The following is a 25,668-nucleotide window of genomic DNA, read 5'->3' on the forward strand; positions in this document are numbered from 1 at the left end:
CCAAGGTGCACAGGACCGTGGGAGCAGGTGCTGCCGCCTCTGGTCCAGCGCCTGCTGTGAGCTGGGCCCAGGTGCAGGTCTCAGGCCACCGGCGGAGGTGCCTGAATACAGCTCGGTTCTTCTCTGACTCAGCTCCATTCCTGCTTGGACCTGCCTGTGGTCGCTGACCACCCGTCTTGAGCTCAGCCCATGTGAAGTTCCTTCCAGCCCTCAGCACCCAGTGGGTAGCACATCGGCTCTGGGAGACGGAGGCTTGGCATCTGGATGGGAGAAATGCTGCCAGGTCTCAGGTCTGTCAAAACCTCCATCCTCCCGCCTCTGCGCCAGTCACGCTAGATTGGCATTGCATCCTCCCTTGTGGTGCCTTTGAGCTTGTGAACTGTCCGCCCTAGGCCACCCCTGAAGCACAGCCTGTGGGCTCACACTGGGCCCAGGACGCCATGAGAGACATCTGAGGCTGGCTTTCCTAACACCGCTTGCAGCTCTTCCTCCACCTGGGCTGCCTCACTCTCAGGCCTCACCCTCCTGCCTTTAGCAGGTTGTCTCCCCCTCATGGAAGAAGTGAGGCCATCAGTCACCCCAGGCTCGGGCAGGGACTGGTTCATGGCTTGGCGTTGGCTCCTGCCGGTGGTTGAGCTGTTCGTGGGGGCGCTGAGTCTGCGAGGTGGGAGGCTGCAGTGAGCATGTTCTTCCCTCACTGACCCCGCCTTACGGTTTGCCCTTCTCATCTGTGTGTCGGTTCGGCTGTCCTGAAGGTTGACCAACCTCCTTTGCTCTATAGATCTAAAAATAGAAACCAACAAAGCATGTCCAGGCAGCTCCAGAGGCTCAAGTGGTGTGATGTCACTGGTGCAGCCCGTTTGCTCAGGGAATTAGCTGGGACTCTTTCCTTTGCGTGCGAAGACTTGTTTGGCGTTTAAAACGCCAGAGGACAGACCTTGTGGCTCAGGTAACTGGAAAGCCAGGCTGACTTCAGGAACAGCTGGATCCAGGGCTCTAAACAGGAGTCTCCAGGCACATTTGCTTTTTCCTCTTCACCTCTTAGCACTTCTTTTCTCTACCCTCACATCCTCTCAGACCTCACAGAAGAGAGACCTTCTCTTTCAACAACTGCATACAGGCCCTGAACCTCACTCTTCTTGGCCTGAGCTGAGGCACACACCGGTTCCGGAAACAGCCACCCTTGCCAGAGGAGGAACTGCAGTGACCAGCTTGGGCCATGTCTGTAGCTCCTGTCTCGGCCGTGCTGTGTATTGAGACTCGGGCCTTGGCCAATGCTGAGCTGGGCGGACAGTTTCCATCCTGCTGGAAGAATGGCCCCTCTGCCCAGTAGTGCTGGGAATGGAGTAGCTGTCTGGACCCCCCAGTTTCAAGCAGGGGCAGCCTAAGTAGTCTTCAACCTCCGAGCGTGGGTTCCCATTCCCATTCCTAGGAGGTGGCAGTCTCTCAGTTCTCCTTTGCTTGATTTTCCACTCTCTCTAAAAATCAGTGGATCCAGAGACAGCGAAACATCGATCAGATGCTCAAACCTCAGAGGGAAGGTAGGGGAGGGTGGGGGTAAAGGGGAGAGATCAACCGAGAGACTTGTATGCATGCACATAAGCATGGCCAATGGACACAGACAACAGAGGGTGAGGGTGAAGGCGGGATTGGGAGGTTTGGGGCGGGGGGGCAATGGGGGGATAACCACACATTTGTAATACCTTAATCAATAAAAAAATTATAAAAAATAAATTGAAAAAATCAGTGGAGAAAATATCCTCAGGTGAGGGTTAACAAAAGGAAGGAAGGGAGGGAGGGAGGAAAGGAAGGAGCCCTCTCCCCACCAGTGATGCTGTGTGCCCAGCTCCTACCGCGAGGTCATGGGCCCTGGAGGCCATGCGTGCTTCCACTGCCCGGCTGGTGCAGGCACCAAGCTCATGGCGCTCCTTGTGTGTGGGTGAGCACTGTGCCACTATATAGGGGGAGTGTTCCCACAGATGCCCCAGCTGCAGGCTCACCTAATGACAAGAAGCCACACTCAGAAGTCTTGACTTGCCTCCAGAGCAGTGGTTCTCGACCCTGCAGGCATTCTGACATCACCTTGTGGGGCTTTATCAAACGCTGACACTCGGGTCCCTGCTGCCGGCAAATGGGCTGAGGCATGACCTGAGTACCAGGAGTTTTGAAAGCTCTGACATGTACCCAGGGTCGAGAACCACTGATCTAAAGCCTGGTTCTCAAACTTGACTGCCGTGGAACCCCCTGCAAGCTTGTTGCAGTGGGACTCGGAGTCCATAGTCCAGGTGGAGCCCAGTGTCTGCACCTCGACCAGCTCCAAGGTAGCACTGGGGCTCTGGCCCCCAGCCCACACTCTGAGTGGCAGGGGGCCTGGATTCCGTCCTGAGGCCTCTGGACGTCGCGTGGCAGGGGGCACATGAGCCTGGGCCAATGCTCGTCCCCCCCGTCACGGGAAGCAGAGCCACAGCCTCCCAGACAGCTGCCCACTTGGTTTCAGGCAGGTGCCAAGACTGCCCCACCTGACATGTCGGCCATAAAGCCATTGGGGTCCCTGAAATAGCACTGGCAGCCGTCCTGGGGGTGAGGCACTGGTCCTCCAGCACTCTCCGTTATCCAGAGCACTCAGTGGGTTTTCCTCTCCCGGGCAGTCAGCGGGGCCGGCGGTTTCCTCTCGTGCATGTGGCTGGGTGTGTCAGAGTTGGCCACCATTTCGGGGAGAGATGAGCTGGGGGCTCTCCGGCGCCTTTGCCACTCTGAGTGGCTACTCACTGCAGCACTCCTGCCCTCGGAGAGATTTGACTAGAAGGAGAGCGAGAGAGCCTCCCAGCGGTGCGCCCAGCCGACCTTGCTATCGGAGAACTGGAAATCCTATTAGGACCTCAAGAGCAGGCAGCCGGCAAACACTCAGAAACAGGGGTCCCTCCCTGGTCCCCAGGCTCATGGATGCCAGGAGACCTCGGGGCTCCACCTACCCCCTACTCTGTGCCCACTGCCACCTGGTGACTCTGAGTCTTTGTTGACAACTCAGAGTTGCCTGGTTTGGATGAAATACCTGTAGCATCCAGTGCCTCTAACAATCAAAGAGTGAGTGTATGTGAAACATTGACCGCAGTTCCCAGCATGTGGTCAGCTACCTCCTGCTTTGGCTCCTAGGAGGTAGAGTGTGGGAAATCTTCAATGTCCTCCTCCGGGCTCAGGATCCACCTGATCACCGCAGCCTGCCTCCCGGGCCGCCTTCCTGCACGAAAGCTGACTAAGGAATTCGTGCAATGCCCAGTGCTGTGTCCACAAATGACCCTGGCCAGCAGGAGAAGTACATGGCTTGTGTCGCACCGTGTTAATCACAGTGCCTTTATTAAGCACCGACTGCACACTGGGCAGATGGGATATACAGAAATAATCACATTCATTGTATTGTTCTCAGACCTCAGAGTCTAATGAGAAGGACAGCTAGGATGCACGAGACAACCCAAAAGTCATTAGGTGTTAAATGGTGTGGGGCATCCATATGGAGCTGTGTAAGAACATGGGACTTTGCTGCCTTTTCACATCTCTCAAATACAGAGAGGCTGGGATAATTTGGGGTTTTGGTCTTTGCATAACCAACCAACTGCATGTTCGTATTACTGCATGTCCTCACACTCCAAATGTGATGCCTTCGAGTTACAACATGGGAAGATATTTGTGAAACCCAGCCAGCCCCCGCGTCTGAATCACACTGGAGCACTTTGTTAGAGAATCTTACCAAATGGCTCAAATAAAATCAGGCGCTGGAGAACATTTATTTTCTTGACCTTCTGAAGAAAGTTAATAAAGTAAAAGACCTTTGTAAAAGTGATTTGTTATCTAATGAGTGCTACCCTCACATTTTCTAAGCATGGGTGACAAGGCTCACTCATTTATAAAATACTAGAGGCCCAGTGCACGGATTCATGCACATTGAAAGGAAATTAATTAGAAGGTGGCCAGCGGGGCGGGACTGGGCCAGATGGACACACCCTGGAGCCAACGTCCCATGGTCCCTCCCTAGCTGGCCACACCTGGAGGGGCACCAGAGCTCAAAGGGCATCTCTACAGTGAGCCGGGTCCCTCAGCCTGTGGGGATCAGGCCAAACCAGCAGTCCGACATCCCCTGAGGGGTTCCAGAGTGCAAGAGGGCACTCTGTAAAGTTGCTGTTGCTCAGCAGCTCCTGTGTTGAGTATCTGCCCCCTAGTGGTCAGTGTGTGTCATACCTACTGGCTGGTGTGTCGGTTGCTTAGTCTTTTATATATACTAGAGCAGGGGTCCTCAAACTTTTTAAACAGGGGGCCAGTTCACTGTCCCTCAGACCGTTGGAGGGCCGGACTATAGTTTAAAAAAAAACTATGAACAAATTCCTATGCACACTGCACATATCTTATTTTGAAGTAAAAAAACAAAACGGGAACAAATACAATATTTGTATTTGCATGTGGCCCGCAGACCGTAGTTTGAGGACCCCTGTGCTAGAGACCCAGTGCACGAAATCTGTGCATGGGTAGGGTCCCTAGGCCTGGCTGGCGATCAGGGCCGATAGGGGCCTTCTGGCTGCTGGCCCGGGCCTTCCTTCTGGCTGCCAGCTGGGACCTCCCTTCCCTGGCTGCTGGCTGCCAGTTGGGGCCTTGGGGCCTTCCTTCCCTGGCTGCTGGCTGCCGGCCGGGGCCTTCATTCATTCTGCGCCACCCCCGGGTGGTCAGCACACATCATAGCGAGCAATCAAACTCCCGGTTGAACTCCCAAGGGGACACTTTGCATATTAGCCTTTTATATATATAGATAGATTTACCAAGCACCTAGTGCAGGTATTAGGGCTACAAAGGGGAAAAGAGGTGGTGTCTGCCCCCAGAAAGCTCAAGGTCCAGGAGGAGAGATGTAAGAATAATGTGGTGGGCGGGCAGGGGTTCAGAGTGGGGAGTGCAGGGTGCCCAGCAAGTGCAAAGATTTCTCAGGGCCAGGGTGGTGGTAGAGTTGCTGGTGTGTGTGGGTGTGGTGAAAGGCAGGCATTCCCCGCAGGAGGCAAGCATGTTAGGTGAGGCTGCGTCCAGAGGGGCTGGTGGGAGGTGGGTTTCTGCGGTATTGGTACCATTGCTGCTTCATTTTTCTGGATCACAAACAAACAGTACATTGAAAACTAGAGTTTGGAAATATATTTTCAATATATGTTGTTCTCAGCTCAAATATGTTTTTTTTTTTTTAATGTGTTGACTCAAATGTCTACCCAGAAAAAGAAGTTGTACAAACCTTTATTTTTCAAAAGTAATCTAATAGACTCTTACACATCAGAGTCCACACCATTTGCACCAGAATTGAGATTGAGGCCCAGAGAGGGAAGCAGTTTGTCCCAAGTCCTTCAGATGGTTAGTAGCTAGTTAGTGGTAGAACCCAGGCTAAAACCCAGTTCTGTCAACTTACTGCTATTTCTACCAATGGTGTCGGCAGGCTTCTAGCCAAGTGCTACTCCGAGCATCTGGCAGGGCTGCCTAGAGTACTGTGTGGTGAGCACTTTGAGAATGATGCTGTGGCTGACTATTGATGTCTGCCAAGGGCTGCGATGGGAGCGAGACCACCATGTGCCATTCCGCCTCGTCTGTCCTTGTGATAGAAATGAAGCATCAGGAAAAGCAGAAACTGCAGTTAGTGATGACTTCAAAAATTAGACTTCTGATACATTCATTTAAGTCAGCAACCATTTTTGAGGTCTAATACATGCTACAGTGCTGTGAACACACAGCCTGGATCTTACTAAGCTCACAATCTTGGGCAAAAGCTGGGATCAGCAAGGAACGTCACCAGGGTGTAACAGAATGGGGAAATGTGAAACGTAATCTAACAGTAGAGGTACGCTCTGCAATGCTCATGTCTAGATAAGCTATTTTTAAGTGAACTTAAAATTAAAACGAATACCATTTTAGTTACTAAACTAGCAAGGGGATTTCAGACCTATAAAGGCATTAAAATAATAATACCCGTATTTTTACTCAATTAAAAAAAATAAGGCAGACAATTACAAACAGAATTTGTTTTCAATATTTCATAATTTCCTCATCTTTTTACGTCTAATCCCAAACCTGCATATCCTCCTAGCTCAGGCATATTCCTGGAGCACCTGGTTTTTCTTTTGAAAAATAAAGGTCTGCACAAATGGCACAGACTTCTCTTTCAAGTACAGGAAGCCACTTTTCGGGCTTGTGCCTAACTGGGGTCAAGCTGGCCGATGAAAAATCTGAGAGTTGACCAAGGCAGACTGGCCACCTTTATGGAGTGCCATACGGAGTCATGCATGCCCAGATCTCCAACAGGCCAGCCCACCAGGGGAGGATGTGTAATTCCATTTGTTGCCTGGTCCTTCTTATGTTTATTTTATTTTATTTTTTTTCATAAATGCAGATACTTGGTCTTTGCGGCACCTGTTTCTTTCTGTCCTCAATGCCACAGCCTAGTCTCCTGCAGCATGTCATTTCCCGGCGATTCTCGATGCTCCATGTTGAATCATTTATATGTGTGTGTTGGGCCGCACAGTTCTGCGCAGTGCCAGCCAGGCCAGAGAATGTTGGGGTTACAGCCCACTCTCTCAAACATCTTCTGTTCTCTTGTGCCTTCTCTCTGTCAGCTGGGACCCTCTCCTCTTCCCTCTCTCCAGGTTGCAGGACCCATGTGCGTAGCAGCTGACACACACTGCTGTGTCATCTAGGCAGCACGGCATCTGAGATGGCACCGCCAGTAGTCATTATGTGGATGGGCTGCCTAGTGGAACTGGGTCCTATGTGAGGAAGAACAGAGAGCTAAGAGTTTAGAGGTGAGGCATCTAGTTGTGCCTTTGCCACTAACTAGCAGCTGAGTCTGTCTTTGCCTCTGTGTCTGCATCTGCAGAGTAAGGGACTGGTCCACTCTCTGTCCTATGGCTTGTGCTGTAAGTGGACTGGGGACCATGCCCACCCCTGACAGTAAAGTGCATAACTTAGATAGCTGTGCAGAGTGAAAAGCATTCTGGGAAACAAGGTTGTTGGTATTCATGCATATGTGGTTTGATCTCATAAGATGCTCATTATGCAAACTGTGTTTGTTCCATAGTACAACAGCCCCAGGTGGGACTGAGATGAAGAACAAGGCATTTAGCCAGTCCTGGAGAACAAGAGTGGAGTTGTTACGGGGAAGATACCTTGTTGTCCACCCAGGTGGGCTGAGAGACAGTTGCCTTAATGAGCGGAAGGTCTGAGTCAATGATCTGCATTGGAAACAGCACTAAAAAGTAGACAGGATGAGCCTTTATAGAAAACACCAGCATCTCTGCCACCTCCAAAGGTGGGGTGATGACTACAACCAAGACTACTTTACCCAGCAGGGCTACCATTTAAATTTAAAGGAGAAATAAAGAGCTTTCCAGACAAGAAGCTGCTAAAGGAGTTCATTACCACCAAACCAGTATTATAAGAAGTGTTAAAAGGCCTTCTAAAGAAGGAGAAGAAGAAACAGAGGAACCTAATAAAAAGAATTAAATGGCAATAAATATGTATCTATCAATAATCACTTTAAATGTAAATGGCTTGAATGCTCCAATTAACATAGGGTAGCTGAATGGATAAGAAAACAAGACTGATATATATATACTGTCTACAAGAGACCCACCTCAGAACAAAAAATATGTAGAGACTAAAAGTAAAGAGAAGGAAAATGATATTTCATGTAAGTAGAAAGGGGAAAAAAGCTGGGGTAGCAATACTTATGTCTGATGAAATAGACTTTAAAACAAAGGCTATAATAAGAGACAAAGAAGGACAATATAATGGTAAAGGGAACAATCCAACAAGAGGATATAATCCTTGTAAACATTTATGCACCCAGTACAGGAGCATCTAAATATGTAAAACAAATCTTGATGGACATAAAGGGAAAGATTGACAGTAATACAATTACAGTAGAGGAATTTCACACCCCACTGACATCAATGGATAGATCTTCCAGAAAAAAATAAATAAGGAAACAGTGCCCTTAAATGACACACTAGATCAGACTGATTCATTTATTTTTTTTAAATCAAATCTTTATTGTTCAGATTATTACATTGGTTCCTCTTTTTTCCCACCATAACTCCCCTCCTCCCAGTTCCCACCCCACCCTCTGCCCTCACTCCCCACCCACTGTCCTCATCCATAGGTGCACAATATTGTCCAATCTCTTCCTGCATCCCCCACACCCCTCCCCCCCACCCCCGAGAATAGTCAGTCCATTCCCTTTCTATGTCCCTGATTCTATTACAATCACCAGTTCATACTGTTCATCAGATTATTTATTCACTTGATTTTTAGATTCACTTGTTGATAGATGTGTATTTGTTGTTCATAATTTGTATCTTTACCTTTTTCTTCTTCTTCCTCTTCTTAAAGGATACCTTTCAGCATTTCATATAATACTGGTTTGGTGGTGATGAACTCCTTTAGCTTTTTCTTATCTGTGAAGCTCTTTATCTGATCTTCAATTCTGAATGATAGCTTTGCTGGGTTAAGTAATCTTGGTTGTAGGTTCTTGCTATTCATAACTTTGAATATTTCTTGCCATTCCCTTCTGGCCTGCAAAGTTTCTGTTGAGAAATCAGCTGACAGTCGTATAGGTACTCCCTTGTAGGTAACTGATTTTCTTTCTCTTGCTGCTTTTAGGATTCTCTCTTTGTCTTTTGCTCTTGGCATTTTAATTATGATGTGTCTTGGTGTGGTCCTCTTTGGATTCCTTTTGTTTGGGGTTCTATGCACTTCCTGGGCTTGGAAGTCTATTTCTTTCACCAGGTAGGGGAAGTTTTCTGTCATTATTTCTTCAAATAGGTTTTCAATATCTTGCTCTCTCTCTTCTTCTGGCACCCCTATAATTCGGATGTTGGTACGCTTGAAGCTGTCCCAGAGGCTCCTTACACTGTCTTCGTATTTTTGGATTCTTTTCTCATTTTGCTTTTCTGGTTGAGTGTTTTTTGCTTCTTCGTATTTCAAATCTTTGACTTTATTCTTGTGATCCTCTAGTCTGCTGTTGGGAGTCTGTATAACATTCTTTATTTCAGTCAGTGTATGCTTAATTTCTAGTTGGTTCTTTATCACAACATCGAGGGTCTCACTAGATTTCTTGAAAATCTCACTACATTTATCGGTGGTCTCACCAGTCTTTTCGAGGGCCTTACTAAATTTATCGGCGGCTTCTAGACAGTTCTTTAAAGACCTTAAAAGTGTGGTTTTGAACTCTATATCCAGCAGTTTGCTTTCCTCCATTTCTGTCATTTGTGTCCTGTTTCTTTGTCTCGGCATTTTTTATGCTTCACTGTGTCGATGGAGTGGCTTTCTGTGCTAAGTGTCCCAATTACCTGAGGTAGACACTCTTGGTGCACCCCCTTGTGGGCTTTGTGCACAGTCTTGTTGTAATTAAGCCTTGATTGTTGTAGTTATCACTGGGAGGAATTGACCTTCAGGCCAATTGGCTGTGAGAATCAGCTGTGTCTGCAGTGGGAGAACTTCTGTGCTGGAGACACCCCTCTGGGGCAAGACTTGCTTCAATGGGGCTTTGGTGTCACTGAGTCTGCCCCCTGAGTGTGTCTTTTATGGTTCCACGGAGCTGCAAACTGGATGGTCCCACTCTGACCTCTGGGCTTCCTGGCTCCTGGATCTCTAGGGAGGTGCTAATCTAGCCTTTGCCTGCAGCTATCCAGCAAAAGCCTCCCAGCAGGGCTTGGGCGGGACAGGTCCCACAGGATCAACAGGGCGGGGCTAGCAGTTATGGCTGCTCTCAGTCTTGCCCTCAGAGGCTCTGCTTCTCAGTGTCCCAGTAATCGCTGCAAGCCCCTCGGAGAGAAAGCTGCCCTTGGGTTCTGACTGATGCCAGACAGTCCCGCTTCTCCCATATGAGTCTGGGTCCCTAGAGACTCGCCTGGAACTGGAGCTCAGAGCCTGAGACTCCCTCCCAATTGAAAACGACAACCGCGCCCTCAGCCGCCAGCCCGCTCTGCATGCACTCCGCACCTTAGTATTTTCCTTCCGCACTGCGCCTCCTCTGAGTCTTGGTATGCTTTTCTCTTTCCTTCTAGTTGTAGAATTTCCACTCAGCCAGCCTTCCTGTGGTTCTGGATGATGTCCTTTCCATCTTTTAGTTGTATTTTTGAAGTAGTTGTTTGAGGCAACAAACTCCCGTGTTTACCTATGCTGCCATCTTGGTTCCTCCAGACTGATTTAATTGATGTCTTCAGAGCATTCTACCACAAAGCAGCAGAATATACATTCTTTTCAACTGTGCATGGAACATTTTCTAGAATAGATCACGTTAGGACACAAAACAAGTCTCAATAAATTTGAGAAGATTAAAATCATATCAAACATCTTCTCTGACCATAATGGTATGTAACTATAAATCACAAGAAAAAAAATGAAACTGAAAAACACAAAAAGATATGGAGGGTAAATAACATGTTCCTAAACAATGAACAGGTTAACAGTGAGATCAAAGGTGAAATCAAGAGATACCTTGAAACAAATGAAAATGAGAACACAACAACCCAAAAGCTGTGGGACACAGCTAGAGTAGTCCTAAGTGCTCGCTCATCTCAGAAGCCTGCTGCAGCCTGCGCTCCCCCTTGCAGTATGTGGGCATTCTCTGTGTCAGTATTTTTGTGAAACATGATTTTTTAGTGATTATATAACTTCCCCTTGCATGCGTGTGTCCCAACACCTAACCGCGCTCCTGTTTGTCTCCTGTTCATGAGCCAAGTGTCCAGGTGCTGTTATAGGGATGCTGGGTGCTCTGCTGAGGACAAATTCCCAAAGCAATTGCTGGATCAGCACTGGTTTTGAAGGCTTTGGATACTTGCTGCCTGTTTGCTGGCCCAAGAGGATGTAATTTGACCTGTCACTCGAACTTTTGGCTTCTTGGGAGGCAGGTGCCCGTGTGGGGCAGAGTGCGCTCTTGGGTGAGGCACAGGCCCTGATTGGAACTTCAGATCTTCCACTCACTGGCTCAGAGATCTTGGACTGCTTGCTCAACGCTCTGCTTCTCTGTTGTCCCACCTGCAAAAAGGAGATGCACCATTTAATTCAGGGGTGGTGGTGAGCATCAAAGGAGAGAGAATGTAACCCCTGGGACCTGGGAGGGCACGGCACAGGCGTGGAGCAGGACAGGCCATAGCAAGTGGCAGGGCAGGCTCCAAGCTCAGTGCAGTCGACTGAGGTGACCTCCAGCAGCAGGTGCTGTGGGCCTTGTCGGCTCTGGCCTGCTCAGGCCTCTGGGGTGACAGTGCTGCTGGCTGGCACCCTCCTCACTGACATCAGCCTGGGGCCTTCCTTGCCCCTTCTATAGCTTATTCTCCCATGTGGGCCCCTGAACTGCCCCACCAGAGAAGTGGAGGTTGCCCCACCCGGGGTTGCCCCTCTCCTGGGAGAAGGCTGAGTGGTTAGCAGCCGGCTCCTCCCACCTGCAAGCGGCAATACATTGGCTATGCTCTGTTATTTAATTTATATACCATTTGACTAGAACTCTGTACAGATGCATTTTGGAAGACAGAATTACAAGCAAGGCCTTCTGTAGAGCCATCCTCAAAGTCCCCCTTTCGCCTGCCCCATCCTGGGTCTCAGCAATGCAGAACACACCTGCCACCCAGAGCCTCTGTCGTCCCTCCCGGCGATGCCTGGAAGCTGCCCGTGTCCCGGTTCTCACTCTTAGACTCGGGACGAACTCGGGTCAGGTGGGGCGCAGTGGTGCTCGCAGGAGTCTGCTCTTTTGAAGGGGCAGCTGCAGGAAATCAGAGCGGACGTTACCAGGGAGAGCCGGGAGCCTGGCCACGCCAGCGGTGGTTTCCGCCCAGGGGTAGGGCCTGTGCACCTGCCGTGTGGTCTCAGGCAGGGTCACTGCCCAGCGAGCGGGGTGAGCAGGTGCCCGGCTGCAAAGAGCAATTGGAAGGTCCCAGGAATGCAGTTCACAGAACATCCAGGCCCTGAGGTAACAGGATGGGCCTTTAAGAACAGATGACAAGCCCTAACCGGTTTGCTCAGTGGTTAGAGTGTCAGCCTGTGACTGAAAGGTCCCAGGTTCAATTCTGGTCAAGGGCATGTACCTTGGTTGCGGGCACATCTCCAGTAGGGGGTGTGCAGGAGGCAGCTGATCGATGTTTCTCTCTCATCAATGTTTCTAACTCTCTATCCCTCTCCCTCTCTGTAAAAAAATCAATAAAATATATTTAAAAAGAAAAGAACAGATGACAAGAAAGCTGGAGCTAAGGTGCCAATGTGCCCGGCAGAGGCACCTGTGCCCATAATGCCCCGCACCGCAGGTGCCCACAACCTGGAGGGCAGGACAGACGCACAGGTGGTCTTGGTGGGGAAGGAGAGGGTGCAGGACCTGGCTGTGTTAGTTCTCAGCATGAGTCTCTCTTCCTGGGATCAGCCCGACGCACATGGGGTGCAGCCCCCTGACCGTTGCCCTTTGCGGCCTGGAGTGAAAGAAGAGCGTGTGCTTCCCAGGCAGCTTCAACCGTGTGCTGCACACCTGCTGGGAGCTCGTGTGGGTGCTGCCGGGCCCAGGGGGGCTGCTTGGTGGGGAGACGGGACGAGGGCCCCTGCTCGGCACCCCGCGGTGTCCCAAGCGCCCTAAGCCACTGTGGGGAGGACAGGGAAGGCCGCTCTTCTCCCTGCAGTGAGCTCCCTGAGGTGAGCCTGCCCTCTGGGAGCACCAGGGCGGCCAGGCCACACCCCCTGGGGCGCAGCGTAGACTCGCATCTATTGTCCTGTGTTCCAGTATGTTCATGCCTCCTTCCTTACAGTCATTATTTTATTTCCTTGGATTGTGTGGATTCTGGAACAAATTAATGATTTTCTTTGTGACACACACATATAATGAAAGAGAAGGGGGAGCGGAGGGTGGAAATGGGGCAGGAGGGGAGGAAACGAAGGGAAGGACAGGGAGGGGGCAGAGAATTGGGGGAAGAGAGCTTTTACTCTCAGTATCTCATGCCTGTAACTTGGGTCCACAGGGCGCAGTCTGTATAGTTGAGTGAAGGGGAGAAAGCAGAGGTCAAAGCTGAAGGCCATTAGAATAATTCCCTTTCCTAACGATCAGCACCAAAGGGCTTGCTCCTCACTGACAGCCTCGCTTGTGGGAGAGGCCAGTGACCCTGCACAGAGCCACGCGCCCTGCTGCGTGGCCTCTTCCCTGGAGGAGTGTGGCTCTCGGTGCGTTTTGATTCTGTCCCAGTAGATGGAGTAAGTAGAGCTGGGGTGTGATTTCAACCCCGTGGCTCAGCATAAACAGTCTGCATGTCTCGTGCACCAAATGGAAAACTCCCAGAAGTGGCGGCCGCTCTCGGTCCAGGTGATTGTCACATCCGCACATCACTCAGGCTGCTGGGTGGATGCTCTTGGGGAACTGATGTTGCACCTACGGCAGCACACACCCTGGCAGTGTGGGGGGTGCTGAGGGCTGGGGCAGGCAGTGCCCCCGACGCCAGCCTCACTTTCTTCTGTTACATAGAGACAGTGACCCAACAACCTAAGGATCCCTGTGAACACAGGCTTTTATTCTAAGTGAAGCCTTGTGCGTGGAAGTCATCGTCATTGTTACTGTTTCATAAACATTTGACTAATAATTACTCAACCCCATTTTCTGACTCTGCCTATTTCAGACGGGTCAGAATAGGGTGGTGGTGTTGTCGTCTTATGAATAGGCTTTGCAACACGGCTTCCTACTGCCGAGCTGCCAGTCACGTGTGGAGCATCCCAGGTAAATGAAGCCGTAAGGACTTTCTTTGTGGGGTTGTTTTTGGTATAAATGCATAAAAAGGGTGTTTCTTACCTCAGCGAACTCATGATTAGCAATAAGCCAGCCCAGTGGACTTCCCTGGGACCCTGCTCCGCTGCCCTGCGTCACGCGTGTGTGCAGCCGTCCGCACGGCACAGCTCTCACTCCGAGATGACAGTCTCCGAGTTAGATCACATCTTGGCCTGATATCCCAGCGTTAGAATGAATTTATGCTATAGTCTCCCAAGAATTATGCAAATGCAATTTCTAAGTTAAGCTCACAAAGTTTGAAGTTCTTACGCTTACCTGTTTCTGAAACGATGGTTTTGTAAGTCTCTAATTGATTTTTTTTACTCTATAACCTGAAAATGTCTAATGTTTTTCAAATCTCACATGGAACCCTTCACTCCTGGATGAGAGAGAACAGCGTACTCCCTGGCAAGCTGATGTGCATTGCAGTCTGACACCGTTTTATTGAGCCCCATTCATGGAGACCTAGTCACCTGTGGGAGCTCAAGTTCTCACGTGCATGTGTATGTGCTTAAGTGCTGCATCCGGCAGCTGTCTGCATCCCTTGCTAAGTAACTTACCAATTTGCCCATTCACACAGACCCCAACTGCCCAGGAAATCAACTGTTTATCTTACATCAGATACTATTATGTGCTTGTAAATCCTCCCATTTATCTTGTTGGTGACTGGGTTCATTTGAATGAAGCTCTGTTGTTTCTTTGCGGAAAAGCATCCTAGTGAGCTGTGGCCCTGTGCCTTGCTCCTTCTGGCTGTTCTCACTGTCCCCGCCGGGCCCGTGGCCAAAGGGAAGCGTAAGGATGAGAACAAGGCATCTGGGCAGGGACCGCCCCTGCATCTGTATGGCTTCGTTCCCAGGGGCCATTGGACTTTAGCTCTGCGTGGCGTAGGGTAGGTCAGGTCTGAAGGAGGGCAGTGGATAAAGCAAAGCCCAGGCTAAGGAAATGTGACACAGTTTAGCTAAGTCGTGGGTTTGGAAGGAGACAGTGGAGTGCTGGGTGGCCTTGGGAACTATGATTGGGTAGCTGATGCTGTCTCATTCTATTAGGAGGGGATTCTTTTGTCTAGCAAGTGTTATAAGTGCCTGTGGTTCATTTGTTTGTTCATTTATTCATCCATTCCTTCAACAATATTTATTGAGCACCTCTTGAGGGGCAGTACCATGCTGATCCATGTTCCCTGACCTCAATCAGTTTCCAAGTTTTATACACTTAGCCAGATAGGGTATGACTCACTCTCCAGTCCATGCCTAATGTTAGTTTTTTATAAGATAAAAGATGTCTAAAGTAATGTTTTTTATAAGATAAAAACAGGGCATTAGGAAATATCACCACTGACCACCCGCCAAGTTCCTCTACTCTCCCCTCTTGCTCAGAGCACTCGGACTCAGCATCTGAGTTGCTGGTTTCAGCCCTGTGCGTATGACACTTCTTTGCTTTCTTTTCTCCATATGTCCAGTAGATCTATCCCTTTCTCCTCCCTGTCTTTTCTGACAGCTAGACAGAGGTTGTGCGCGCACACAACTAGGTGTCTGCATCAAAGGGCAGGAGGTCCTCTGGCTCCTTCAAGGAGAAATGGTTGGTGTGATGAGGTCCAGTCTCAACACCCCCCACTATGAGTCAGGTGCAGAGGTCAAGTCCTCTGCTCTCGGGGAAATAATACCTATCAGGATGCACTCAGCTGGCGCAGCTTCTGAACAGGGAATTCTCACAGGACCTTTGTGAGCATTGCACATTCCATTGGCCTCAGTAACGTGAAACTTACTTTTCTAAAAAAGGTACAGACAGAACTTGGCGTGACTCACTAGAGAACAACAGTTAAGTCACTGCTTATTTTCTTTTTTCCAAGAAAAGGAAAAATTGATTAAATGTATAGGAAGTGCAAGCAGCCTCAAATCTATAAAAGGGAACTGGATCAATGTAATGCAAACTTTGAGATGATTAAAACTGGTTAACTTCTATGAACAAAAGGTGCTGGGGTTCTCAGTGCATTGTGGGAGGTCCTAGCTCATCCTGGGAGGGCCTGGCTCTATGGAGGGCATATCGGTCTTCTCTGGGAAGTGGAAGTGGAGCTATCTGAAGGATGAGAAGGATTTAATACAAGGAAAGTGGAGCATGAGGGCAGGGAACAGCATCTGCAAAGGCCCTGGCTGGAAGGAAGTGGAATACTATGGGGGAGGGGAGAGCAGGGCCAAGGCACATGTGTATGCCAGTTGCGCACAGGGCCTCTGAGTGAAGTCCAGATGCCTGCTCATCTCGTCCATATTTATTTATATTCACCCGCATATCTGTTGTTCTCCATTCCTACCTACCTCTCCACACTTCCACCTGAGAGCATATCCTTCTTCCTCTAGCATTTGTTTTAGTGTGAGATTGCTGGGGACAAAGTGTGTCATGTCTGCTTTTCCAAAAACATCTCTATTTCACCTGTTTTTCTCTTAACACATTTCCAGCAGCTTTATTGACATATAATTTCATACCGTAAAGTTCATCTTTTTAAAGTGTATAGTCAGTAGGTTTTACTGTATGTACAGAGTTGTGTGACTGTGAACATAATCTAATTTCAGAGCATATTCATCTCCCCCAAAAGAAACACTGTGGCCATTTGCAGTTACTTCCTATTCCACGTCTCTTCCCCTAGCAGCCCACTCCCCTACCCAGACAAACACTGGTCTGCTTTCTGTCTCTAGGGGGTTGCCTATTCTGGATACTTGCATAGATGCTAATAATTATTATATTTTCCTAATGGATTAGCAGCTACCTCTGGAAGGGTAATAACCATCACTGACCCGGAAGTGGGTGAGTACAGAGACCCTGGAGAAGGTGGCCAGGATGGATGCAGGGCCCTGCCAGGACAGAAGATGGAGGGAGGAGTGTTCGAGCGGGAGGTGGTAGGACACCAAATGAAAGGCTTTTTACATTGTCTTCCCCGACTAGGCCACCGCCTCCAGCTGGCCAGGGAAAAGGGAGCTGAAAGTCACTGCTGGTCTCCCTCAGCTGTCTGAGGTTGGGTGAGCTGATATTCAAAAATCCCAGTCAGGATGCTAAGACCCACTGACCTTGGATATTATGAATTTAATAGGTATTTCGATCAGCAAGGATATTTGAATATTCTGCCCCGCAAAGCTGCTTTCCTACCATCTACATCTGGCATATTACACTTGGTTACTGATGTGCATGTTTACTTCTCTGTGGCTTCGCATCCTGGTGCTTGGGCGTTTGGGGTTGGCACGTAGGCCACCGAGGCCTCTGCCCTGCTCTCCCAGGTCGAATGTGCCCTGCACTATGCATTGTTTTCCCTGCCCTGGCCTCTCCTTCCTCGTTTTATTTTGTGTTCTGGGGAATAGTTTTGCCCCCGGAGCTTAGTGACAGACCTTCTGTGGCGACAGACAGACTGTTGGGCTGAATGTTCATAGTCAGTTAGGCTTCAAGGACATTGATGAGAGACACAGTCACTGATCAGCAGGCAACTTGGCAGAGGTGGGAGCCTGACGCTATGAAGGCCATCGTAAACACGCGCCTTCCTGGGGGTGGGACGGGTGTGTGAATAGTAGATGAAAAGCTGGTTTGAGGTAGATTATGTCTTCAGACGGTTTGAAGAGAACAAAAGAGCAGTTGCCGAAGTAAGAGGCCAAGAATGGTCTTCAGAGGTAAAATTGCACAGAAGTGATGGCATTCCTGTGCAAATTGGTCTTCAGTCCGAAAGCTTTATTCTACGTCTCTTCCCCTAGCAGCCCACTCCCCAACCTAAAGGATGTGAGTTTAGTTATTGTTCCATTTTCAGGAAGGCAGAATCCACCTTCTCTCCCCCCCACAAACACTCACACCACCATGCACGCTCAGACACGTGCATTAAGTGGGGTCTGAATGGCTGTAAAGGTAGGGTCTGTTAGGTGTCTGTTGTTGAATATATGTTAATATTCAAAGAATGGTCATTGGGCTCATCGACACTTCTGAAGTTCAAGGACAAGTGTGTTACACGGCATACCTGTTCACTCATTCTGCAAATGTCTACAGGTACCTTTTGTGGCCAGACACTGAGCCCCATGCCCAGATGGACACAGTAGAGGCCTTGCCCCCAAACACTCCCTCTAGGAAGAAGAGCTTGTCCTGAAACTCAAGGCTGTCAGTGCTACCCCACTTGGAGAAACAGTGAAAAGTGAGATCCAGTGATTAAATGGTAGTTTCAGTTTGGGTGTCTGCAATTGGTGCTGGGGTCTTCAGTTGATTTGGCACACAAACACTGGTATTTAGATTTGCTTTTATTTGCTTTTAAACAAAAAAACTGCATTGATGGATCTGTGATCATTTGCTGTTACTCTTCTTAAAAGGTACTTCACATAGACTTGGTGGAATCAACTCTCTCCAGGACGCGGGGACTCCACAGCCAGCTGCCACAGGCACTGCAACACGCATAAGAGAAGCATTTAGGTTATAGCTTCAGGTTGAAATGCCATCACTTCTGTGCAAACTTACCTCTGTTTTTTCATCGTTTTAAAGTTGTGCTGCTCCCATAAAGAAAATAAAGTTCTTTTCAATAGACGGAAAAGGGTCGCACGAAAGATTATTTGCTTTTTACTAGTCAGGTTATCACAAATCTCCTGGAGGACATCCTCTGTCTTAAATTGGTTTGTAAAACTAGATGCATTTCTAGAACATAGTCGGTGACTTTACTGCTGGTTTTCGTCCTGTTTGTACCATGTTGATCATCTCCAGAAGCCCCAGGAGTTTTGTCATGGGTCTAGTGCTCAGTGCCCTGCTCCAGGCACTGTCCTTGGTGCTGATAAGAGAGCCGTGGATGAGACCGGAATATAGCTGGCCCCACCAAGCACAGCCTTAGAAGGGAAGGGTACGTTAGGCAGGCACCTTACAAGGAGTCCTGGCTGGCAGCCTTGGTGAGCATTGTAAGGAAAGGTACGGGGGCTGAGAGAGACTGCCACAGGGATGTGACCAAGCCTTTCATGCATAATGACATGCTCAGAGGTATGTAATCCGGTTACAGATGGGATTTTTTTTTTTGCATTGTGTAGATAAACATAGATTGAAACTGTTAAAATACCATATTAAAATCTATTCTTGTTCCCCACATGAATAAGCTTTTGTAGGACTTTTCAATATGAGCTGCAACTGATGATGGCATTCTTCCAATAAGCTTGGAAGCAGCCTGTGGTCGCAGGGAGGGTTCGGGGGGAGGGAGTGGGACAGCCCCACGGGGCCTTCTTTGGAGGAAAGTCTCTCCTGGTTCTGTAGGCGCCCAGATCCACACGGAGGCGCACAGGGCACTGCAGGCCCAGCGCCTTTGTGAGTTGATTAGAATCCCTGAAGAGGCACCTCAGGTGCAGATTTGAAGACCAAGTGTTTCTGTATTTGAACTTGAGCTGTCAGAACAATAGGGGCAGGAGGGTGGGGGGCAACCGCTGGTGGAGGGGGCGTTGGGGCGGCCTGCCTTGAACTTCGAGAAGCAAGGGGTGCTGAGAGAGAGTGGGAGATTTCTGACTATGGTTTTCCCTGAATGTTACTTGGGTGGGGGGACATGTTTCAGAAAGGGCAGGTTATTGGGCGCCATGGAGAAGGCTCCCCACTGTAGCCGCATGGAGGTTTCCACCCGGAGTGTCCGAGCGAAGGGCTCAGTCCATCTGCTCCCTCCACCTCTCAGAGGGCTGCTGTCCCCCAGCTGACCCCGCCCCGGGAGCCTGGAATGTTTTCATTCCTTACTTGGCAGCAGTTTCACCCACTGCCATCAGACTGCGGGGCCTGGGGAAGCTCAGGGCCCATCTTCCAATCCAGGTGTCTTCGTCTTTGACCGATCACAGTGACTCTAAGGGAGCCGTTTGTATAGGACACTGTGTCTTCGTGAGGCAGACGGACACTGCTGCCAGGCGTGCCGGTGCGTGCTCCTGTCTGCGTTGGTGCTGACGTGTGAGCGCGTGGTGAGGAACAGGCTGTGGAAACCACCCACGGTTCTCAGCGAGTGCGTGTCTGTGCTGTGTTCTCCGCCCCGGGCAGTTCCAGGGTTATTGTCCCTGTTTTGTAGATGAGGAAACTGAGGCTCCGCAAGAGTAAGTGGGGGGCTGAGGATTCAGTCCCAGGGCAGCCTGACTTCCACGTCTTGGTCCCTTTCCTCTGCACCCAGTTGCAGTTTTGCTCGTGTGAAGGTGTTTGGAACATGAAACATGAGCAGGTTTTCAAACCTTCCACATGAGGTGAGCTAGTCTGTCATCCCTTTGTCTGTGGAGTGGCTTTTGCCTCCGTGTGTGAATCGTTAGCAGCCTGGGCCTCTGGCCATGCTCTCTGCATCCGGGCCCAGCAGGATGTCCACATGCATACAGCAAGTGGAGAGCGGGCCGCCTCCCACCCTCCCCCACTCCTCAGCCCTCTGACGCCTGCGGCTTTGTCATCCATCCCAGGAGGAGCAAGGGCGAGCTTCCGGTTCTCCTGGTCGCTCAGTGGGTGGAGCGCCCTTCAACCCACCCACAGGGCTAGTGCACACACACTCACATACACCTCCGCGTTCTCAGCACTTCCCAGCAAAGAGCGTTTGATTAAAATGGCCAGAGGTGACCGGACATTTTGAAGGTAATGCCATAGTGACTCAGGAGTGTTAGGTGACATATCAAGGCAGCCGCAAACCCCTTCCCTCAGACCCAGGGACCCTGTCAGACTGATCTTCCGGGAATGTCAGCCTCAGGCCCCTGGCCTCACCCTGGGGACATCTCAGGACTGTCCCTTCACTGGGTCAGCGCCTGCGAGAGGCTGCTGACATCGGTCTCATCCATCGCTGTATCCCAGGCCTTGAAGGTGCTTGCCCATGCTGGGTGTGCAGTCAGTATGAGGACATGCAGTCAGCATATAGTACCGGCACCAACCTATGTCCAACATGAGGACATGCACTCAACATAGTACCTGTGCCAACCTATGTCCAACATGAGGACATGCACTCAACATAGCACCTGTGCCAACCTATGTCCAACATGATGGCATGCAGTCGACATAGTACCTATGCCAACCTATGTCCAACATGAGGACATGCACTCAACATAGTACCTGTGCCAACCTATGTCCAACATGAGGACATGCAGTCAACATAGTACCTATGCCAACCTATGTCCAACATGAGGACATGCACTCAACATAGCACCTGTGCCAACCTATGTCCAACATGAGGACAGAGGGCAGCATGTCTGCGTCGCTACTTTGGGCCAGTTAGTAAGCCTGTCGGCTATAATATATGGTCTCAATTCCAAAAGGGGGAAACTAGGAGCTCTTGAGGATTAAGCGATATGCTTCAGATGGTATGTGCGTGCTGGGTCAGTCACTTCCAGTTCAGGCAGTAGAAAGCTCTGGCATTCGTACTTAGCTCAGAAGCAACTGCAGAGGATGGTGCCCAGGGTCCTGGCTGGTGACTCTGAACCAGTCCTGACCATTTGCACTCTCTGGCTTGCTCCTCATAGTTTCCTGCTGTCCCTTCTCTGGCCTCTTTCTTCACATGTCCTGGTGGCTGCTCCTCCCAATAATGTCACTGGGCAGCAGGATACTATGGGACCAGGGATTTCGACAGGATTGCGTCGATTCATCATCACAATATTAAGTCTTTCAATCCATGAACATGAAATGTCTCTATTTCTTTGTGTCTTGTTTCATTTCTTTCAGCAACACTTTGTAGTTTTCAGTGTGCAAGTCTTTCCTTGGTTAAGTTTATTCCTAAGTATTTTATTCTTTTTTTGATGCCATTATAAATGGAACTGTTTTCTTACGTATCTTTTCAGATTGCTCATTGTTAGTATATAGAAGCACAACTGATTTTTGTGTGTTCATTCTGAATTCTGCACCTTTGCTGCATTCACTTATTCTAACAGTTTTTGTGAGGGGGGACCTTTAGGATTTTCTACGTATAAGATCATGTCATCTGTGAACAGAGATACTGTTACTTCTTTTCTTTAACATGGATGTCCTGTTCCTTTTTCCTGACTGACTGATCTGACTAGGACTTCCAGCACTACTAGTCTGTTGAGTAACAGTGGTGAGAGTGAGCGCCCGTGTCTTGTTGCTGATCTTAGGGGAAAAGCTCCCCGTTTTCTCTGTTTAGTATGAGAAAAGCTGTGGGCTTTTAGTCTATGGCCTTTGTTATGTTGAGGTAGTTTCCTCCTATTCCTAGTTGTTTTTAGTGTTTTTGTCATGAATGTTGTTCAGTGGTTTCTGCATCAGTGGCGGTGATCGTGTGGGTTTTCCCCCTTTCGCTCTGTTGGGCAGACATTTTTATGGAGCTAAATTGTATGAAAATAGAGAAGTGAAGCTGATGAAGCTTTGTTCATCTTTTTAAGGAATTGGCTGGTGGGGAGAGGGACATTTTGACGTTAATATTAAAGGAGACCGAAACATGGGACCCGACCCTGCCACAGACCTGTGACTCCTTTCCCCTGTCAAAACGTGTCCCATTGTGTGCTGTGCATAAGGGGCAAGTGTTAATTGGTTAATTAAACATCTGAGCCCCCCGTATAAGGGAGGATTCATAGGAACTGCCAGTAAGGAATAGCTTTCCGAATAAATGGTGCGTTAGGGAGTGGGGTAGAGTGCGCCATTCACAGGTCAGCGGTGGGAGGCAGGCGTGCGGTTAGGTCCGTGTTCTGCAGCAGGGAGAGCGGCCAGCAATCATTTATGTGATTGCCGTGAAGAGTCAGAGGCATTTTATTCAGGAAGAAGACAAGTACATGTGGATGACAGGATCATATCTGGGATGGTTTGCTTTGAAATAACCTAGTGGGAGTTGGAGGGGGAGAAGGCGTAAAGTTGAAACTACAGCGACCATATGTTAAGTTCATTATATATTCTTTGCAATTTTGTATTGGTTTGAAATTTGTCATAATGAAAAGTTCAAAAAAGAAACACAGTGTAAAGCAATGATGATGTGGCTTTATATCAAAATTGTATGTAGCCATTACAGTACACTTAGGAAGAATTAGCAAGAAAATCAGGAAGTCAGTTTTCCTAATGTGGTGTGTGTGTGCAGATACATACAAATATTTGCACAGAAAATACTGGGAAGGAAATACATTAAAACATTAATTGTGATTATCCTTGGCTGGTAGGACTATGGGTGGTTTTCATTCTCTATATCTTATAAACTTTCTACAGTGAACAAGAGAAAAACATAATTTCTGAAAACGTTTTTTGCTGTTGTTTTTTGAGAGAAAGGAACCAAATCTGCATTCTGTAAACTAGTTAAAGGATATTTTGTTTTATTTCAGTTTACATTCAACCCCATTCTGTATTAGCTTCAGATGTACAACAAAGTGTCCAGAAAATCACGTGCTCTACACAGTGGTCCCCCACTGTCTCAAGCCCCCCCTTTCCCCCCAGCCCATACCATCTGTCTTGATATCATTGACTACATTCCCCATGCTGTAATCCACATCTCTACGGCTGTTCTGCAACTAAATGGGTGAAGCATTTGTTCCTGCTATCTGTTTTCTATGCAGTTGCTCTGTCAGCGAATGGTTAAATGCCTGTGTGGTTACTAATCTTGAGCTGTCGATGTTTTTTGGGCTGTACTGTCCCATAATATGCCATAGAATCTGCCTTTGCTGGTGTGGGCAGGCGAGGTCATAGACAGAAAGCAGTTACCACCACCACTTTTCTCACTGTTAACTTCTGTTAAACATGTTCCTTTAATGTGAATTTCCATCTGGTTTTAGGGAGCTGGACATGATTTCCACACGGGTGATGGACTTCAAGCTTCGGGAGGCTGCCGAAGGCCTGGGGGAGGACAGCACAGGTAAGGCCTCACTTCCCCTGCTCTGCAAAGAGTCCTCACTGGGTTGTGGGATGGGGGGAGGGGCTGACGGAACCAGGCCATTGGGGTTCTCTGCATGGAGAGTGGGGGTTCAGTTCACAGCATGCTCAGACACCCCCTGGGTCCTTCATACCGAGGCCAGAGGACCTGCAATGCCGGGGGTCTTCCTTTGCTTCTGTCAGACATGGAGGGTGAGTTAGAGTCATTTTCCTCATTCCCATCCCCATGTTTGATTGACTTGAGGGGTGCAGTGGGATCGTTTATTGTCCAAGAACATCTGAAGGTACCAGCAGGAGGTTGGCAACGTATAAGGTAGCCTGATCGTCCAGAAGAATAGAATAACAAAGCCTTTGAATCCTCTTTTATGGCTACTCTTTTTCAGGAGACCTTATTATATCCTCTACTGAGTTAAATGCCAGGCCCATGAAGCACCATCTCACAACATGTCCTGATTGGTTTACCACTACTCATATATTGCTATTTATGTCTTGATAGAGTTGTAAAATTGACCTTAAAAATCATCGATCTTCCTACAATGTACCTTTTCCATAGATTAGCCATTTATACTCACCTTATTTTGGTAACAAAGGCCTCCATCTCTCTCTCTTTAAAGTCAGAATGCTAGTAGTCATTTTTAAATATAGTTCAGGGGAAATAGCTTCAATAATATTAAATTCTAGCTTCCGATTATTAATTCTATTAAAGACTCTATTTCATATATTTTCAATAGATTTTTCTTATTCTAAATTAGGACTGCTTTTTCTCTGTCACATTTCAATAAATATCATATAGGTAGATTATAGATAGCTTTTTCTTATTATTCCATGTTAGAACTACTTTTTCTTTATCATAATTGAATAGGTAACCCTCCCCCCCCCCCCCAATACAGATAATAAGGTGGGGTTTTTTTTAGTTAACCCTGAGAAAAAGTGAGTTGCAAAATTTCACATTATGGGGCACTAAATTAGTACTGATTTTAAACAAGAAAATACTGTTTAAAGAAGTAGTTCATTCACCTGAAACTACATCCATAACTACTAGTTTGGGGTACTTACCGAGGTCACCATGAAGAATTTATTTTTAAAAAGAAAGAGAGAAACTAAGTTTTTTTTCCAAATAATAGTGAAGCAAGTTATTCAACCTCTTCCCATTTAAAATGTAAAATTCTAGATAAGAGCATTCTTTTAAACTCCTTTGAAAAGTACACATAAGGAGTAATGAGCCCAGAATTAGAGAAAAATGGGAACCTGAGCATAGAAGCCACTTTGCCCTCAGATCATTTACCAATCTTGGAAATTTCGAGTTTCATTTTTGTCTTCATGAAGTAGTAGGAGAGGGAGAGGGTCAAATGTCAAGTACAGACCTGTACAAGGTGGGCCATCTACTAGAAGACCTTCCCTAAAACCAGCTGGGGGCCTGAGGAGCCACAAAATTTGAATAAGTGTGAACCAGAGGTCGGTCATAGTTGTGTGGATTTATAGCGTGCGTTTGCATCACTTGGGTAATTCAAAGACTCTCAAGCCTTGAGCTTGGCTCAGAGTATTTCTAGACTGAAGGTGGCCTGAGGTACCTTGCGGAAGGAAGCAGTCTTCTCTAAAGGAAGGTGCCTTCTATCTAGACTCCACGTTACTACGTTAGTAATTAGTACTGTCAGTTCTATAACACACTTGTCAGTGATAACCAGGCAGATTGGGCAACAAGCACCATGAATGAGAACCAACGTGTTACGGGTTGAATTGTGTGCCTCCAAAATTCATATTTTCTAGTCCTGACCCCCAGGACCTCAGAATGTGACCCTATTGGGAAACTGGGTCTTTGCAGAGGTAGTTGGTTTAGACGAGATCATACTGGAGAAGGTGGGCCCCCGATCTACGGTGGCCGATGTCCTTACAGAAAGGGGAAATGGAGATGTAGGCACACACTCGGAGAACGCCACGTGAAGATGAAGTCAGGGATTAGGGTGACGGCAGCTACAAGGCAAAGAACGCCAGATTGGCAGCAAACACCCACAGTTAGGGGAGAGACACGGAATAGAGTTCTCCATCATAACCCTTTGAAGGAACTAACCATGCCAGCG

The 25,668-nt window shown here is 48.4% G+C and overlaps 1 protein-coding gene across 2 annotated transcripts in view; it reads left to right on the top strand.

The window, feature by feature from the left end:
- Nucleotides 1-25,668, top strand: part of LOC139020157 (testis-specific gene 10 protein-like) — a 241,863-nt gene that overhangs the window by 172,691 nt on the left and 43,504 nt on the right. For both annotated transcript variants that reach the window (XM_070429872.1, XM_070429873.1), the window contains exon 16: nt 23,494-23,573. In XM_070429872.1, the coding sequence (XP_070285973.1) occupies nt 23,494-23,573 (80 nt within the window). The remainder of the gene's footprint in view (nt 1-23,493; nt 23,574-25,668) is intronic.

The sequence above is a fragment of the Myotis yumanensis genome, unplaced genomic scaffold, assembly GCF_028538775.1.
Source record: "Myotis yumanensis isolate MYYU_CA2020_CCGP unplaced genomic scaffold, mMyoYum1.0.hap1 SCAF_11, whole genome shotgun sequence".
NCBI classification, from domain to species: Eukaryota; Metazoa; Chordata; class Mammalia; order Chiroptera; family Vespertilionidae; genus Myotis; species Myotis yumanensis.